At 44.9% G+C, this 19,123-nt stretch overlaps 1 protein-coding gene across 2 annotated transcripts in view; it reads left to right on the top strand.

Moving 5' to 3' along the window:
• Positions 1–18,842, top strand: part of GNB1L (G protein subunit beta 1 like) — a 57,052-nt gene extending 38,210 nt beyond the window's left edge. For both annotated transcript variants that reach the window (XM_074972933.1, XM_074972934.1), the window contains exons 5-7: positions 7,033–7,131; positions 11,303–11,518; positions 16,636–18,842. In XM_074972933.1, the coding sequence (XP_074829034.1) occupies positions 7,033–7,131; positions 11,303–11,518; positions 16,636–16,944 (624 nt within the window). In that variant the 3' untranslated portion in view covers positions 16,945–18,842. The remainder of the gene's footprint in view (positions 1–7,032; positions 7,132–11,302; positions 11,519–16,635) is intronic.
• The last annotated feature ends 281 nt before the right edge of the window (positions 18,843–19,123 follow it).

Here is a 19,123-nt window from a genome sequence, read left to right as displayed (position 1 = left end):
CAAGCATTTAACATAAATGTCTCCAAAGGTAACAAGAAATTGGAGTCTTGCTTTTAATGTTCTATGCGTTTCTTGGGTGATTGTATTTTTATTAATTTAGTTTTACCCAAAAAAGTGATTTGGCTGCTTTCAACTTTTGTGATATCACAGAAGGAGAACAGTACTTCTGTTGATTATCAAATATACTGAAATAGGGTTGTTAATTTTCTTCTGCTTAAATTCACAGCTGTTTAAGGCTTTGCTGTGTGTGTTTATAAACTTAAAAATATTGATTGTAAAACAGATTGAAAAGAGTGCTTGGATAAGGCTTTCTTGAAATAACCCTTTAAATGCACCAAGATTTAAACCTTTTTTTAATAATTAAAGTTGTATTCAAATTTTAAATCCTCTGTGTTATTTACCCAAACAATACAAATAACAATAGTGTGTTAGAATCAAATAGCCCCAAATCCTGTCTCCAGACTGAGCAGCTGTGTTGAAGGAAGAAATCCTCCTCTTGTCCCAAGACTCAGAGCAGCAGTATCCTCTGCCACTATTGTCTTCCCTTCCAGCCTCAGGGCTTCAGTTGCCTCCAGAGGATGAAGAAGGAGCGCGATATCTGTCTGAAAGCATGCCTAAGGGAGTCGGCACTCTCTCCAGCACTGGAGCAATGGTGCAACTCCGCACCGAGAACGGCAGCCTCCATGTACGGTGCTCCTCCAGCACCATCCACGAGCCAGCACCTGTCCTCCTCCACGGCGCCAGTCAAGAAGCTGAAGAAGACTGAGGGGAAAGGAGAGGGCTGGGGGCGAGCCACAACCTGTGCCGAACACCTCAATATCCCCCTCAGGAAGTTGGGTTGCACTGCTCGACTTGAGCTGGGGCCCATCCCTCACTTTACCTGTGACTCCAGATAGCAGTGCAGGCCCCAGCCAGCTTCAGGTGCCGTCAACGCCCGAAGCCCTTCAAGCAGCTCAGGAGATCCTGATGCTCCCAGTGCCACCCACACCGGCTCCAGCAATACCCCAGTCTCGGAGAAAACCTGCGCTTGAACCTCTCCGTGTGCCCCAGCCTCAGTGGCACCGTTCCCCATCAGGAGAGATGTCCTGCCATCACTCGCCCACCCGAAATAGTCATGCCTCAGGACTAGAGAGGCAAGCTCAGTGGAGCTCTCTTCGGTCGCCGCACTGGGGACACCAATCGAGGGACTCGAGGCGTACCTCTCCGGTAGATTGGCACAGACCCTCTGAGGCATGAGCAACCCAGCAAGAATGTCCAGGCCGGCCCTGATTCTCTCCAAGGGCCTGGTACTGATCACAGGACCAACTGAGGATTAGAGATCACAGATCGCTGGGCCATCATTGCCTGTCTCCTAGCAGTAGGTCGCCCTATTTGGGAAGATCCTCCTGACAACCGGCCCATATTAGCTCCCAGTCCTTTTGGACGTCCTGGTACCGGTCGAGTAGCGTGAGATGTGGATTGCCATGTCTCAGACGCAGATCCGCTGAGCGCCACCGGTCCCGAGATCCCGACCAAGACACCCGTATCGCTCGGACAGGTCAGCTTCGGGATGCAGAGACCAGCACCAGTTGGACAAGAGCCACCGCTCCACTTGATCCTGGTCGCCCAGTACTGACTGCTCCGTTTATACCTCTGGCACGGAGCAAGGCTCCCTGACTGCGGGACAAGCCCAGGTACCTGAGGTGCCGCCTACATCATCAGCACTGAAACCTGACCCATGGTACCCGTGGAACCCTTAGGGGTTCACCCAGGCCTCCCGGTTGGTGTCGGGAGCCTCAGAGAGGCCAGCGGCCTCAGTATCCCATCCCCCTCTGGTGCTCGAGGCTTCAGTGGGTAAGACCCCACAGGTCCAGGAGGACCCAGGGGAGCAATCTGCTGGACCATCAATGGAAGTAGAGGTACCTGCGGCACCGGCATTAGCCTCGTCGTCGCGAGACGAGGCTATCACAGGGCCCCCTCACCCAGTTCCTCAAGATAACACCAAAGTGCACGAGGAACTTTTGAAAAGGGTCACGTCCAATCTGGGGCTTCTGGCAGGGGAACTGGAAGAGCCCTCTGACTTCTTGTTCAATCTCTCTGCTCCTGCCAGGGTGGCTCTACCCCTTCATGAAGGGGTTTCCAAAATCACTAATGCCCTGTGGCAGACCCCCTCTTCCCTGGCCCCGTCTCTAAAAGGGCCAAACACAAGTACTTTGTGCCAACCAAGGGGCACTTATATTCCCACCCTCCCCCCAATTCCCTCGTGGTAGAAGCTGTTAACCACAAGGAGAGGCAGGGACAACCCGGGACCACCCCCAAAAATAAAGATTCGAGGAGGCTGGATCTCTTTGAGTGTAAGATTTATTCATCTTCCAGCCTTCGGCTGAGAGTGGCAAACCACCAAGCCCTCCTTGGCTGATATGACATTAATATTTGGCAAGCCACGGTCAAGTTCAAAGGGTCACTCCCTGAGGCTTCCAAGAAGGAGTTCCGAGCAATCCTCAATGAGGGCACGACTATGGCCAGGGTGGCCCTCCAGGCAGCATGGCTTCCACTATCTCCATGCGATGAGCCTCCTGGCTGCTCCTCTCTGGGTTGTTCTCTGAGACTCAGCAGTCAATGGAGGATCTGCCCTTTGACAGCCGGGCCCTATTTGAGGAGCAAATGGACAGCAAGTTTCGTGGCCTCAAGGACTCCCGCACCACTCTAAAGCCCTGGGTCTCTACGTCCCAGCCCCGGCGTGTAAGAGGTTCAAATCGCAATAGCCTCAAGGCCAGGGGAGCCAGCCTCGGCAGGACCAGCCCCACAAATGTGCCAAGTGCTACAAGCGCCATCCAGGCCACCCACCTCCATCCTCTGCCCCGTCGGGCTCGACCTGTGCCAAGCAAGGGGCTAAACAGTCATTTTGAGGGTGCGTCCAAGGGCGACCTACCAGACTATTCCTTGGATCCATCTGTCCCAGTGTTTGCCAACCACCTTTCCCCTTTCCTCCCTGCTTGGACCGCTATAACCTTGGACCAGTGGGTCCTCAGCATGGTGGAGCAGGGTTATACCCTACAGTTTGTTTCTACCCCCCTTCCCACCCACCTTTCCCATCCCTCTTCAGGGACCCCTCTCATGAGAGTCTCCTCACGCAGGAGGTAAAGGGGTTGCTACAGGTGGGTGCGGTGGAGGAAGTTCCTCTGAGTACAGGAACAAGGGGTTTTATTCCCAGTACTTTTTAAGCCCAAAGGTCAAGGGCGGTCTATGGCCCATCCTGGACCTGCGAGACCTCAACAGGTACCTAAAGTTAAAGTTCTGCATGTTTCCCTGGCTTCTATATCCCCTCCCTGGATCCGGGAGGCAGGTATTCCACCCTTGACTTGGAGGACACATACTTCCACATAGCGATCTTTCAAGGGCACAGACTCTTCCTCCAGTTTACAACGGGGCCCCACCACTACCAGTTTGCAGTCCTCCCGTTCGGCCTGGCAACAGCACCGAGAGTGTTTACCAAGTACATGTCAGTGGTAGCAGCTTACCTCGTGGACCGAGGTATCCAGATCTACCTGTACCTCAACGACTGGCTCATCAAGGGCAGCTCCAAGTCTCAAGTCCGAAGGGATGTTGCGGTGCTTCAAGCCAAGTGCCGCTCTCTGGGCCTACTGGTGAACAACAAAAAGTCGACGTTAGTGCCGGTGCAGAGGATAGAATTCATCGGTGCGGTCCTTGACTCTACCTGCGCCAGAGCGTTCCTGCCACTAGAAAGGTTCCACGCATTGACGAACCTCATCACGGAAGTCTCTGCATTCCCTTTGACCTCAGCCAGGGTCTGTCTGCGCCTGCTGGGTCACATGGCAGCGTGCAATTAGGTGGTCCATCATGCCAGGCTCCGGATGCGGCCCCTGCAACAATGGCTGGGAACGGTCTATTCCCAGTCCTGGGACCCCCTGGAAAAGATCATTACCATTCCCCAGGCAATACTTACCTCGCTGCAACGGTGGACCGACCGCAGGACAGTCCTGGATGGGGTTGTATTTGACAACCCCCCTCACTCCATCGAGTTGGTGTTGTACACCTCTGACCTCGGCTGTGGGGCACATCTTGGCAACCTACAGACACAGGGGATGTGGTCCCTGGAGGAGGTGCAGTTACAAATAAACATCAAAGAGCTCCGAGCAGTCCGGCTGGCATGCGGAGTCTTCCTGCCCCACCTATCAGGCAAGGTGGTATGAGTCCTGACTGACAACACAGCCTCGATGTTCTATATCAACAGGCAAGGGGGAGCGCGCTCGTCGGTCTCTGTCAGGAGGCGCTCTGTCTATGGGACTTCTGTATCAGCCACGAAATCCACCTGGTGTCAGGAATACGCTGACAGACCAGCTCATCAGGGACTTCTCCTCTCACCATGAGTGGTCGCTCTATCCAGAGGTAGCCTGCATGATCCCCCAAAGGTGGGGAACTCCCTGTGGACCTGTTCACTACCAGACAACAGGAAATACCACTGGTTCTGCTCTCGGCAAGGTCTGTGCAAGGGCTCCCTCTCCAATGCCTTCCTCCTGTCCTGGTCAGGGAACCTGATGTATGCATTGCCGCCGATTCCACTCATTGGCAGCGTCCTGGCAAAGATCAAGCGAGACAAAGCGCAGGGTGTCATGGTTGACCCGGCATGGCCTCGCCAACACTGGTTTGGCATGCTCATGATCTTGTCAGCAGCCCACCCTGGCCACTGCCCAACTGCCCGAACCTGCTGTCACAGGACCACGGTTGGCTCCCACACCCCAACCTAGAGTCCCTCCACCTCTCGGCCTGGATGTTGTATGGCTGAACCCGGAGGAACGGACCTGTTTGGAAGGAGTCCAGTAGGTCTTCCTAGAGAATAGGAAGCCCTCAACCAGACTGACTTATGTGGCCAAGTGGACAAGGCTTTCCTGCTGGGCATCCGAGTGTGGCATCTCTCCCTCACATTCTTCCATACAGGCTGTCCTGGACTACCTGCTCCATTTGAGGAACAGGGCCTGGCACACTCTTCCATTAGAGTGCATCTCGTGGCCATCTCCACTTTTCACCTGCCAATCCAAGGACAGATGGTGTTTTCCCATGACATGATGGTCAGATTCTTGAAAGGGCTCAAGAGACTCTTCCCGCAGGTGCGGGCTCCTGTCCCACAGTGGGATCTTAACTTGGTCCTCTCTAGGCTCACTGTCCCGCCCTTTGAGCCGCTGGGTTCCTGCTGTTTTTCCCACCTGTCATGGAAGGTTGTGTTCCTGGTGGTGGTGGTGATGTCGGCGAGACGGGTCTCTGAAATTAAAGTCTTGACCTCAAAACTGCTGTACACCATCTTCTACAAAGACAAGATTCAGCTGCAGCCCCACCCAGCCTTCCTACCAAAGATGGTATCCACCTTCCATATGAACCAGGACATCTTCCTCCTGGTGTTCTGTCCCAAACCGCACAAGACCAGTGAAGAGAGGCGTCTTCACATGCTGGACATCCAAAGGGCCCTGAATTTTTATTTAGAACGTACCAAGCCTTTCCATAAATCATCTCAGCTCTTCATCGCTACAGCAGATAGGATGAAGGGCCTTCCGGTGTCCTCGCAGAGGATTTCCATTTGGATCACCTCGTGCATAAGGACCTGTTGAGACCTGTCAGGGGTTCCGCTGCCACCGATTGTCAGAGTTCACTCGACGAGAACATAGGCGTCTTTGGCTTCTTTCCTGGCGCACACCCCTATCCAGGACATCTGGAGAGCCGCAACGTGGTCCTCTGTCCACGTGTTCACGGCGCATTATGCCATCACTCAGCAGGCCAGAGATGACATTGGGTTCGGCAGAGTAGTGTTCTAATCGACACGTCCATGAACTCCTACCCACCTCCAGGGGTACTGCTTTGGAGTCACGTAATATGAAATGGACATGAGCAAGCACTCAAAGAAGAAAAGACAGTTACCTTTTCTGTAACTGGGGTTCTTTGAGATGTGTTGCTCATGTCCATTCCATGCAGGCGCCACTCCAGAGGGTGCCAGAGCTGGTCCCCTATGAATATGCTAAGGGAAAAACTTCCAGCACAGGTGCGTGTGATGAGCACACACACCTAATATGGAATGGACGTAAGCAACAGATCTCGAAGTACACGACTTACGGAAAAGGTAACTGGCTTTTCCTATTGCCCCAACATGCATCCCAAGTCATATTGCGCAGCTAGACTCCCCAGATTTTACAGCACTGCCTTTCCCACAGCACTGCAGTGGGACTGCACTAGCTCCGTTGCAGACAGCATCTTCTGTACCCATGCAGGAAGGGCTAAGATTTGCCCCATAACGACCTTGCCACACTAGGAAAAGTCAGACCCCTAATTCACTACCATCAGTGCGAGCAATGGTGGATGCTGCTGTGTAGACAAAGGACAAATATTTAACACAGTGGTGTTCGACCCTATTCAAAATAGGGTCAAGCTGTACGGTCATAAAAATTCCTGTGTCCTGTCAGTGCTACAGCTTGCACCAGTGGAGAATTATGGATCTGAATTTTGCCAGTGTAGACTCAGCCAGAGGAAAAAACTATGTGAAATCGGTATGATGATGTACCCCGATACATGACCATCATGTAGCCATAATGTAAGGGATGAGGATGAGGTAATACAAGCATCCACTAGTGAATGTAACAGACACGTTTATCAGAAATATAGGAAGAGGAAACAAGGGGAGAAAAGGGAAGATTTTTAAAAATAAAATCAGCCTGCATTAACATCCAGTTGTATTGGAGATGATTGCAAAATAAGGAGGAAATAGCAGAAAGTGGAAGAGGAAGTTCTGTTATATCCCAACAATTTTGTTTCATTCTCTTATAAAACAATGTGTCTGTCTAGATAATGATTCTACAGCTATCAGGCTTCCAAAAGCAACTTAGGTCCTGCTTAGATTTAAGACTCCTTCCCAAATTCCCCCTAGAGAGTGTATTTTAAAAAATCAAAGAGCTTACACCCAGCCTTAATCACTTTATAAGGGTCATGTTTGTACAGCAAAATTGTGACCTGGAGCCTGACCAAATAAACTTGCTTCCCTAATGTCAGGTTCAGGTTTTGGAGCTGCCATCCAAGACGTCAGTCTGTACCTTGAAGCCAGAGGCGGATGCCAAACCAGGCATGGCCATGTGTCTGAAGCTATGGCAGGTAAGGTAACCGGGCCTGTCAATTCTGAAATGTTTTCCCTGTGCTTCATTTTATATGGAGCACATAAATCATTCTTCACTCAGGTTTTGATTTATTGTCAAACAATCAAGTAATAAAGGGAGCGGGGAGGGGGAGGCAGATACTTGTGAACATCCCTAGTGAAACTTTCTGAGTTAGCCAAGCCTTAATGGAAGGTACGTGACTTGCAAATGCTTACTGGAGGCTTTGCAACCTTAGAATAGAAGCAAGATTTTTGCCTCAATCAAGAAGAAAATGAGCGTAGTAGACGCCAGGCTTTTGATATGGTCTCTCATTATAAAAAAGGATGATGAGAAGTGATCTGGGTGTTTAAAAAATAGATAGGTTGCACGTATCCAGTAAGAAAATAGGTTATTGAACATTTTTTTATTCTAGACATGGCATATGGACAAAGTGTTTATGCCTTGTATTTACGTTGGATGAAAAATAGAAATAAAACAATTATTTTTAAAAGTCTTTGTAATTATAAGGTAGTTATCGTACCCCAGCTGAGGAAAAGAAAGTTTAAGTGATTTGCCCCAAGTCTCACAGTGTAGTGGTGGCTGCAGTGGGAATAGAAATCCTGATTCACAGTTCCCTACTCTAACCACTTAGACCATATTCCCTCCCAGTGTTTGTTAGTGCTACATCACTGGAAATTATTTACAAATGATCAAATGCTTGCAACCAGATCCTACCATTGCTCCACACTCAAAATTCCCATTGACTTGCATGGAAGAAGACGCCTTATGAAGCAGATGTGGGAATGGGGCTTTAGTGAGCTAGGGCCCCATCCTGCTTCCCTTGAAATCAAAAAGAAGTTTTGCTACGGACTTCAGCCAAATGAATATGGGCCCGTAGATCTAACCCTAAGGATTCATGTACAATCAGAAATAAATTAAAATGGTACTACTGCATTTTTTATTAAGCCAAGTAAGATTTAAAAGGTCTAATAAATGCTCAGCTCAGCGTTTGAGAGAGTGTAGGTTTAATTCATTAATGTTTGTAGAACTATTGGAAGTCCTGGGATGGAAGGTACTCTAATTCTTATAATTATTATTTTTTATAGTGAAAATACTTCTCCTTCAGTTTCGCGCTTTCATTAGAAGCGTCCTGATGGGTTATCTCATTGTGAACCTCTACAGTAAAACCATAGACTAAATGAACACCATTCCATGTGTCCTATCCTCCTGCATGCTAGTTCAAAAATGTTCTGTGAATCAGTGAAATAATACTCCTACTGGGAACAGCTTTACTTAGACACTGAGCTGTAGAGTGGGAGGAAATTGAGGCTTAGGTTAGACTTGTGGTTTAAGAGACATTGGCTTCTCCCTAAGCAATTAAAGAGCAGGCATCAGCATATTTTGCCATGTCGAGGGCAGAGTAAAAATTAAGATATCATTTTACTAAATCTCTATTTATAAATATTGATCCATGATTGAGACCAGTATTTTTTCCCTCACAAAGGAGCATATTCATCAATGCAAATGATACACAGTGATTGTCTGTTGCGCTTCACACCTTCCAGACATTACTAACTGGGTGTGGTAGGATTTGCAAGAGTGAGGATGTCCTCCCTTAAATTTATTTTTTGCACTCCTTGGGAAAGGCACCATCTTGCGTAATGGGACAAACAAAAAAAATTGAACAAGAATAATACATGTAGAAACTGGAAATGCAGAGTTATTGCTTTATATAAACTATAGCAATTATTCCTGCCGAGTTGACAGCGGATCACCTTTTCTTCCTTCCTTGACAATTATCCAAATGCAAAAACAACAAAATGTTCTGCTTAAGAGGAAAAATATAACTTACTTATTAAAAAAAAAAATAGTTTCCCCTAAAACCGGAAGATGAAAGCTGAAGATTTTTCTTTAATGAGGCCCATTACTGAAGCAAATAGGTTATTGTGATTTATTGCTTTGTAAGTAAGGGATCAAACCTAGAAATCCAGCTGATTTCAATAACTATATCATAACTTTGCACATATACAAGCATGTGTACTTGTTCAAATATGAAACTTCATGTAATTTGTATTACCCTGTACAAACATTCTCCTCTTCATGCAAAACTTTATTTATTTTTAAATGAGACCAGTTTTGGCTATAGTCAGTTCATAGTGGTTATTTTCACTCAGAAAACCAAAAAGTTGGAGCCAAATTTTCCTCAAATGCTCAGCACCCAGCAGTTCCTAGTATTCTCAGTGGGAACTGCAGGGTGATGAGCACCTGTAAATATTTGCCCATTAAATTATGAAAAAGACAAAAGGACCTGACAAGCTGGCCCATAGATATCTTGCTTTATTGACTAGCGAAAGTTATCTACATCTTGGAGATAATTGCTCTTGAAGAGTCACGTGCTGGTGGTCATTCATTGTATGAGCTGCTCATAGAGGACAGTTCCAACCAGAGAACGAGCCAAGCCTGGCTTTTGCAGAAGAAAGAGGACTCTGTCATTTAAAGGATGTGGCATCCACAGGATCCCAGCCTTCATTTGAAACCAAGGTCAGCTAGGGAGATCACACACACATGCCTGGGCACTGCCCCTTCATAAGATAGGTGCAGGGGATTTTGCTTTGTTTTCTTGTTTTTACAGGCCACTTTCAGTCCAGTTCTGTGGTTTTGCCAGCCCTGATATTTACTTCAGGATTCCTTCCCACACTGAGCGCTTCCTTAAATTGAAAGAACATATATCTTGGGGCTATGAAGAAAGGATCAGGGCTCTAACTGCTAGCATTCATGAAAGGCCACTTTCTTTCCCTTCGCTTATCAAGGAGAGCTCTTATTAGCAGGACCACCCATTATTTGTTAGTTTAGCTACTCCTAAAATGAATGGTTTAATAACTAGTGTGAGAGTAGTCTGGAAAATTAAGAGAGACGGTGAAGATTTGGCCAGTACAGATTTGTGTCCTGCTAGTGAGTCTCCGGTGATTCGAGAGAGAGCCCATATAGTGACACAGAACAGTAGGTGATAATTCATTCTCTGGAAACTTCTTAGAATTTTATTTTAAAATCAAACACCAAACACAGTAGGCACATAGGATCAACAGAGAGGTGTTTGAAAATAATAAAATAAGCTAGCATAGGCATTACTGGGACAAGACATCCCTATACATGCTGGTGTTAAACTTGGGCCTATTCTGGTAGCTTTTCTCCTATTAAAGACATAGTTGGCATTTACACACGCTTGTTTTCCAGTTGCTTTTCATTAGGGATTTGCATCCTAGCTCACATGACCAGTTACTGATTACAGGGTCATTAGCCTTTTGGCTAGTGCAATGATGAATATTTTCCTTAAGTGTGACATGTAATCCAGTAACATTCCCTTCTTTGAGTTATTTCAGAGGCTTAAATAAATTAGGTGTCTGCCCAGGGTGCCATGCCCTTTGGCTTGTGACATCATTAATCAAAATATCTCTCAATTGGTTACAGTGGGATTCAGACCTCTGTTAACTCTTTGGTAACTAACAAAGAGGTTTTCAAATAGAGGTTTAGCTGTTGGGTCTTAAACAGTGCAATGTATTTGGAGAAATTATCTGTATGCAGGACTCATGGGTGGTTTCACCTTGGCAAAATGGAAGTGGAATCTAATTAGTGGGGTAAATGGACAAAAGTAATCCAAGAGATTATGTGAGATTGGAAAGTGGTATAAAAACCCACTTCTGTGAGAAAATGGAGCATGCATCTTGGTAAAATGTTGAAAATGTAAGTTTGGTATTGTATCTTAAATTCGTAAATAACTTTCTGCGAACAAAATGAATTTGGTTCTTATAGCCTGGTAATAACTTGGTTACTATGTGTAAATATTTACTGAAGAGACCCACTCAAACTTATGCCATGAACTATCTCACTATGAGATTCTGACATTTTGAGGGTCATGATGTTTGAATCAAGTGGTAAAGAGGAAAATTATTTAGATTTTCAGGGAGGGAAGTAATTATGTGCTACAATGATGGACACTTCAGACATGATTTAACAGTAATTGTTCTGAATTAACATGTACGGAGCACCAGAGGTTGCCTTTAGTAGCAGCCTTCTGGAGCTCTCTGCTCTAACACTGTTCACTTCAACATGAGGTTTTTTTCATTACTTTTTTGGGTGCTTGGGCTAAAGCCTGTCTGGGGGATATAAAACTTTTTGTTGTTTCTGAACAGCCTGACTTTGGTTCATGTCCTTTTCTTCTGGCTGGCTACGAGGATGGATCAGTGATTCTGTGGAATTTATCAGGGGGGAAAATATTAAGCCGACTTGCTTGCCACCAGGAGCCAGTGATGAGCCTTGACTTTGACTCTGAAAAGACGAAGGGGGTCTCGGGCTCATCTGAGGAGGTGCTTACCGTCTGGAGCCTCGATGAACAGCAGAACTTAAAGGTCAGAATCATCAGCCCCTCTGTGTCATTTGTCCCGCTTTGCACTAACAGTTTGATAGACTAAAAAAATATTTAGTCATGAAGAGGAGTTGTTGCAGATCTCTAACTAATTAATCACAGACTGGTTAGAATGCAGGAGAAGGCTGTCCATGCTGTTAGGCTATCGTTGAAGAAAGGTAGGGATTTTTTTTTAAACCTTTCATGTTTCTGGTTTTACCAAAGCTGTGTTTAAGCAACCGACACATAGGCCTCCCATTCTGCAAGTCACTATTTTTATACATTTCTTTATCATTACATTATTGTCCAATACTCAGAGCACTTAATAAATGAAATTATTGTAAATCGAAAATTGTTTTCATAAGGATTTTGCTTGAGTGCCTAGAGTTTTCCCTTTACCTTAGGAAAGAGAAACATTTTAAGACAGTTATAAATAAAAGATTAAGGCTAGAATAAGTGATTTACTTGCCCAGCTAATATTGAAAATCAATGGGATTTAAGCACTTTTGAAAATTCCATCCTAAAATGTGAAAAAAAGTTACTAATGTCAGTTTAGATACTAGAACACTCCGCTTGCGTAGGATGGCTCCTTTCTTAAGATATGGCCTAAGAAACCAGTTGAGCCTAATGATCGTGAATGGCATTGACCATGGCTTAATCTGGACATCAGGAGTAAAAGTTGTTTCAGTGCCAAGGGATTGAGTGGTGGAAATTCTAGGATCTGGTATTCTAGTACAGAAGTAGCCAGATGATGATTGTGGATAAAATTTATGAAAGTGTAAATGGGCCCACAAGGCGTTCTACATTGCCTGAGTATCTCTTCACAACATATGAGTGGAAGGGTCATAGAGAGGGGCCTTTGCAACTCCTGTGTGAAGCAGAGGGGTGCTCTGCACTAATTCCAAATAGACCTGTCTGCAGGGATCCTTTGGTGTAGGGGCCACTGGATCTACATTTATACTGCCTCCAGGAGGAGGAGCAGCTGCTGTTCAAGCTCCTGGGTTTCCTGCAGCCAGGGCCGGCTCCAAGCACCAGCGTTCCAAGTGGGGGCTTGCGGCGGCGGCAATTCGGCAGCAGCCCCTCAGTCCCGCCGGCCGTGGCAGGAGTTCGGCGGCAGCCCCTCTGTTCCGCCGGCTGCAGAAACACTGCCCGCAGCTTCTCCCTTTTGCTGTCCGCGGCAGCAGGTTTTTTTGACTGCTTGGAGCTGCAAAAACTGTAGAGCCGGCCCTGCCTGCAGCTTTGTGTGCTCACACTGTAGAGGGAGAAGTGAATTTCATCCTCGGAGGAGTAATTTGTTTTTATTCAATATAGCTATCTTACACTGCATTTTCCTATTGACATTAGTCTGTGATAAATCAAGTAGGAAAGAAAGGGATGTTTCCATCACAATATCCTCTCAGTTATGTGTTGTGAATTAACCTTAATGGGAGACTACAGGTGTGATTTGAGGGGTGAATAAACTCTGAAGTTGTTCACCTGATGGTATTTTAGGTCTGGGGTTTTTTTAATGGGTTGTAGCTCCAAACTTATATTCCCAATAGATACACAGTTGGTTATTGCAGCTTTAACTGACAGTAGTTTTCCTTGGATGAAGTGCTATTTAAGTGCAAAGTATTAAGCCATAAATAACATTTTTCACTTCATGCATAGTGTGAATCCACTAATAAAATAAATAAAATGTGTCTCCCACACGACTGCTAGAAATAGTCAAGGACACAGATTAAGTTTTTTTCCACTGTTGCATTAATAACACAAACCAGATGGGGATTTTTCCTGACATTCCAGGTACCTGAGGTAATGGTAGTATTTGGAAAGCCACTCAGTGGCACACTATTTTTACTCTAAAAAGTTTTAATAACTAAACTTGGTGCATAGCTATCTGCCTTTGGAGAAATAATGATGCAATGATGGCACTGCTCTGCTGTTTTATGTGGCAGTGTTCCAGTGTGTCAGTGAAAAGACGATGAAGCTAACTAACTACGAGACTTATCCCCAGGAGGGAAGCTGGCATATTGTCTGGTACCAGTAAGTTGCTGAAGTCATCAGTATTAGTGAATGGCTGGGCTGGTTATGAGGCTTCTGATTTGGATGAGATAGTATAATTAAGGGATAATGTTTGTGGCAGAGGAATACAGAAGGCAATAAACAGCTCTTGCGGGTGATTAATCAGCAAAGCAGAGCTGTGGCATTCAATAATTGCAAAAGCTCTTTACTGCTCATAAACTCCATCTTGTTCTAGTTATATAATGAAAAGGAAGATTCAACAAACCACAATGTAAATCATCAGAAAATTTGTTTTTCTTGTCTCTTTAGGCTTTAAAAGCTCAATGTTCCTACTGCCTTCTTGGCTAGATAGCTAGAACAAGGGCACGGCTTGAGGGAATACATGTTTACAGGTGGATTATTTAAAAAAAAAAAAAAAAAAAAGTCTCTCCTGAGTGAAAAGGGAGTGGCAGGTCAAAGACTCAGGCCATAGTTGTTAGGATATGTGACTAGCCTTGGCCATGATTGGCTGAAAGCATAGAATCCAGATCTCCTTCGGTTTGATTCTTTCCTTTCTGGATCATGAAATGGTTTTCTACTTTGGAAATTTTTCTGATGTGTTTTTTGGTTATATTCATTACCCATGAGCTTTTAAGGCGGCTCACTCAAATCCCCTGACCACAGCGTCGGGTTACTAATTCCCTGAATGTTTGTCCAGGAGTTTTATCCTGGCTCTCCTCTTGTTCTGGTGGGTCTCTAGCAGATACTGTTACTTCCTTACCATTCCTTAACCAAAGAACATTACCATTACAGTCTTCATTGTCAGCTTGTAACTTGCTGTTGACATGTAATTCCAATTATCTTCTCTGGACAGATCTCATCCATCTCTATTGACAGTACTACTGCAGTTCTCAAAAGTAAGCTTTGGTTAGGCCCAGCTTCACAACCTCTGTTACTTAAGCCAGGTCTCCAACACAGACTGCTGCTGGTATAGCTGTGTTGGTCAGGCGTGTGAGAAGGTGTGATCCCTGACTGACATAGAAGTGCCAGCAAAAGCCTCTTGTGTAGACACGGTTATACCAGCAAAATGGTACTTTTCCTGGCAGTGTTTATTTCTCTCAGGGAGCTGAAATAAGCGATACCAGCAGAAATGCAGTTTTGCAAGTATAAAGTGCAGCCATGCTAGAAGTGCGTTAGTCTCTAAGGTGCCACAAGTCCTCCTTTTCTTTTTGCGAATACAGACTAACACGGCTGCTACTCTGAAGCCTGTCATTATGCTAGCAAAAGGGCTTTTTGCCAGCACAACTGCATCTACACTAGGGCTTTTACCGGCAAAACCATGTTAATAAGTGGTGAGGTTTTTTCAAACTGCTACTCAACATAGATATGCTGCCAAAACTTAAGCATAGACCAGGCCTCAGTAACATTTCCAATTTTGCTTTCTTGCCTCCGGTATTCCTTCCATTTGGGTCTACTACCCTTATTCTTTTCTGTTTCAGGACATCTCCATCTCCTGTCTTATTTTGTGTGGTGGATGCAGAAAGTACATGCCAGGTTTTGAATTAACCATTCTCTTAAGGAATTTGCATTAATATATATAATTTAGGTATTGAAGTGCTGCTTAAAAAAATAAACAACAAACTAGTGCTTGGATAGTTATGAGAGTTTAAAAATACTGGAACTTGTTTTGGATCTGATCCTGCAAGGTGCTGGGGTGTCATCAGCTTGATTGTGTATATTCTTTCATAATTTAAATAAGGGATTGATCTAGATTTTAACTACATTAGCAGACTTGTTAGGGAACTAATATGATTTTTAATTGACCTCATTCTGTATATAATGCACCAATTATGTATCATGGAATGCTTTTTGCAGAGGAAAAGTATACACATTGAAGAGCACTTCAGTACAACTTTCCCCTTAGGAAAACAGCTACCACCCACAAGTTTGTGTAAACTATAAATTGAATTATGTTGAGTTCTCTGTGTGTTTTATTTTGTTTTTTACAAGAGAGTTACTTCCCGAAGAGTGTGTTCTCCCTTCAGTTTATGGAGGAATTTATATGTTATCCCCTAGTATAAATGGGAGTTCTTTGTGTGTATGTGTGTGTATATATATGTGTATATATATACATAAAAATTAGAGCACACTGTGTGGTCAGAGTATACCCCCAAAGTCTTTTCCTCTTTTCAGTGTACGTGCTGAAATGTACTAGCTTTCTTATATATTGACACTGCCTAAATAATGATAGTATCTGCACTAAGTGATAATACAATAGTTATTAGTTTGATACTCAGTTTGTCTGTTTTCTATGCACTCGCACACCCCCTCCATAACTGAAACACTTCTTTTTTTCCCCTAAGGGCTCAATCCTGCAAAGTGCTCAGTAGCTCATTAGGGATGCTAACTGCCCTCAACTGTTGCAAAAGCCAAGTTGTGCACCTCACAGGTGTGAACCCAAAGAATCCTCTAACAACAGCAATAAAATGCTTCCAAGTTTGAAATCAGTGCCTAGTTCATAATCCCCTTCTCACTATTGGGTGCATCAAAAATCTCCTGAGAATGAGTTCTGGAAATATAGATTTTCTGACCTTGTGACCTAATTCTTGGAAGCATTCCTTTCTCAGGGCACTATGTAGAGTGCCATCACAGCCTATTGGTGATTCAGGGGACCACATCAGTAGGAACCAGTAGCAGGTAGTTTAATACTAGCCCAAAAACCCTTCATAGGAATACCCCTGAAATCTGGAAACAAGGCTGTGGCTCTAAACTTTGCAGCTCAGGCCCATCTCTAAGAATAACAAGAGTGAGAGCGCAAAGCTGTATAGTCTGACTATTCTCATTTAAACCAATTTTTCAATGATGGCAAAGTATAAACCATTTAAATTGCAATAAGTGTACAACGGACACCTTTTTTTTTTTTTTTTTTTTTAAAGAGACCAGGCTGAAGGTAGACTCTTGTGGTCTTCTGTCTCTATCTACTGTTATCCTAACTATTGCATCACCCCACGTGTGGTTTAGAAGTTGGGATACCCACTAACAGGCAAATTGGTACCTGTGTGTTTGTTGCTTCCTCTAAATTCACAAAGATTTTGTTACCTTGCGCTCACTTTAAATAACTTTAACTTTATCGCTCAGGTTCAGAAAACACACAAACTCATCAATGCTGGGATTGCTGATGTTGCCATCCGCCAGGACAAGAAGATCCTGGCAACAGCAGGGTGGGATCATCGTATCAGGATCTTTGGCTGGAAGAAACTGAAGCCCTTGGCAATACTGGACTACCACACAGCAACTGTCCACTGTGTATCCTTCTCAGATCACAGTAGGCCAAGTGAAAGACTGCTGGCAGCTGGCTCCAAAGACCACCGCATTAGTATCTGGTCAATCTATAATCAAACCTCAGGTGCTCTGCACTGTCCTTTGGAAACTAGAAAGCTGGACTGATAAACCAGTAATTGTTGTGTGATTAAAATCTGGGGATGGGGAAGTATTAAACCATCTGCAGTTTGAGTGCAAGTCCCCAGAAGGACCTGTTCACTACAGAAAATGTTTTGTTGTAGAAGGGAAAGCCAATGCTAGGAAGGGAAGAACGGATAATCATGCATTTAAGGCAAAGGCCTAGCAGAGTAGGATTCTGTTGCATCCTCTCTGACATGCTTCTTTTGGCAAATTTGTTTTGATTCTTTGTGCCAGTTTCCTCATCTGTAAAATGGAGATAGGTGCTGTCACTCAGGCATGGTGTGATCTAGAGTACACTGGTTTCCAAATCATATTGAGATTCTTAATGTATGTAAGTGCAAAGAATCAGTTTTATGTGAACTTGAACCCATTAAACCATCCATAGAAGTTTCTCATGTCAGTTAGCTTTTCAGTTATGGGGAAGAAAAAGTATCAGACCAACCTTGATTTGTTCACACTTCTGTCAGTTTCTAGCGTAAGCCAACAGCCAAGAATGTGACTAGGGATGGCCTTTGGCATTTATGAATTTCATTATGTCCCCTGTCACCTCAAGCCTTGCAATTAATCATAGAAAGAAAAAGGAATCTTTCCATGCACTGCATTGTAAAGCTATGTAAAGCCTTTTTCAGAGCCAGTGCTAAATCCTTTCCATAGACTGACTAGCAGAAGGATTTAAACTGAGCAATCCAATTAGCGCCCTTCTCCTTGGAGATTTGGGGGGTAAATTTCCAGTATGGTGAGGCAGGGATTTGGCTACACATCTCCCATTAACATTAATGGGAATAGCATGGATAAAACCTTCTGCACTATCCTGAAAATATACCCTTTAGTTTGTCATCTCCATGGTCGTGGAAGCTGAAATCCATTCCAAAAGTTGATTGTTTTTGCTTGAGGCAAGGCACAGTGCTAGCATTCTCCTTTTCAAATATATTTGAGCAGTAACAGTCTGTTCGCAGGCCAGGAGATCTCACCACTTAATTAAGGTTTGCCAGTAAGGTGCACTTATATCTACACCATAAAAGCAATTAACAGTGTGACTGTAAATACAGAGTAATTTAGAAATGCTAGGGGGTTCTTGGCATCAGAAATATTTAGCATCAGAAAAAAAGTCTGTTCTGCAAAGGGGGATTTTGGGGGATACTAGTGCTGTTCTGTGGATGTTTTTTTGAAAATGTTTGTCCCTACCAATTTATGGGGCTGGACATCAAAGGGGAACTGGGGAACTGGTCAGAAATGAATTGGACAGCAGCATCAAAAGACCTCAGAACTACATTTCAAAAACCAAACTTGTGTAATGCTGGCGCCAAAGCTAAACATCAAACCAGGGCCAGCTGTGCACCTGTACCGTACATGCAGGGATGATCTTGTTGAAAAAGTGCTTTGTAACATTTCTGTACAGGAAATGTTCCTCAAGTGCCAAGCCCCAGTGTTCTTTCCATTACAGAACATAAAACATACTGCAACAAGGCTTTTACTAATAAAACTCTGCAATGTTCAAAGCGGTGTCACACACTGAAATGTGTTCCTGCACTTCTTTGGTTATTTTTCCCTCGATACTTTGTGGAGGTTTAATCTGCACGTGTGAGTCAGATGAGGCCTGATCCTGAGCGTCTTTGAGCCAATCATTGGGAGTTGCAGATACTCATTACATCTAGACCAGGGGTGGCCAACCTGCGCCTGAGAAGGAGCCACAGTTTACCTATGTGTATTGCCAAAGAGCCACAGTACTACGTCAGCAGCCCCCCATCAGCTCCCCCCACCTGCCAGCAGCCCTGATGATCAGTGCCTCCCCCTCCTCCCCCATGCCTCCTGCAGCATGCAGGGAGGCTGTGGGGGAGGGGGAGGAGCGAGGGCATGGCAGGCTCAGGGAAGGGGGCAGGAAGGAGCGGAGGCCTTGGGGGAAGGGGTGAAGTAGGGGCAGGGACTGTGGCAGAGGCAGGGGTTGAACAGTAATGCCCAACCTGCCGCCACATTGGAAAGTTGGCGCCTGTAGCTCCAGGTCTGGGGTCGGTGCCTGTGCAAGGAACCACATATTAACTACTCACAAGCTGATCCAGTACCTCCAGTGGAAATTGTAGGATGACATGACACCTTAAGCTTATTGAACATTCATTATTCATTAACAGCTCTTTCAAGCCTTCTCCAAGCAAGGATTAATATGCAA

The sequence above is a fragment of the Natator depressus genome, chromosome 15, assembly GCF_965152275.1.
Source record: "Natator depressus isolate rNatDep1 chromosome 15, rNatDep2.hap1, whole genome shotgun sequence".
Taxonomy (NCBI): Eukaryota; Metazoa; Chordata; order Testudines; family Cheloniidae; genus Natator; species Natator depressus.
This window is presented reverse-complemented; position numbering and strand designations above follow the sequence as displayed.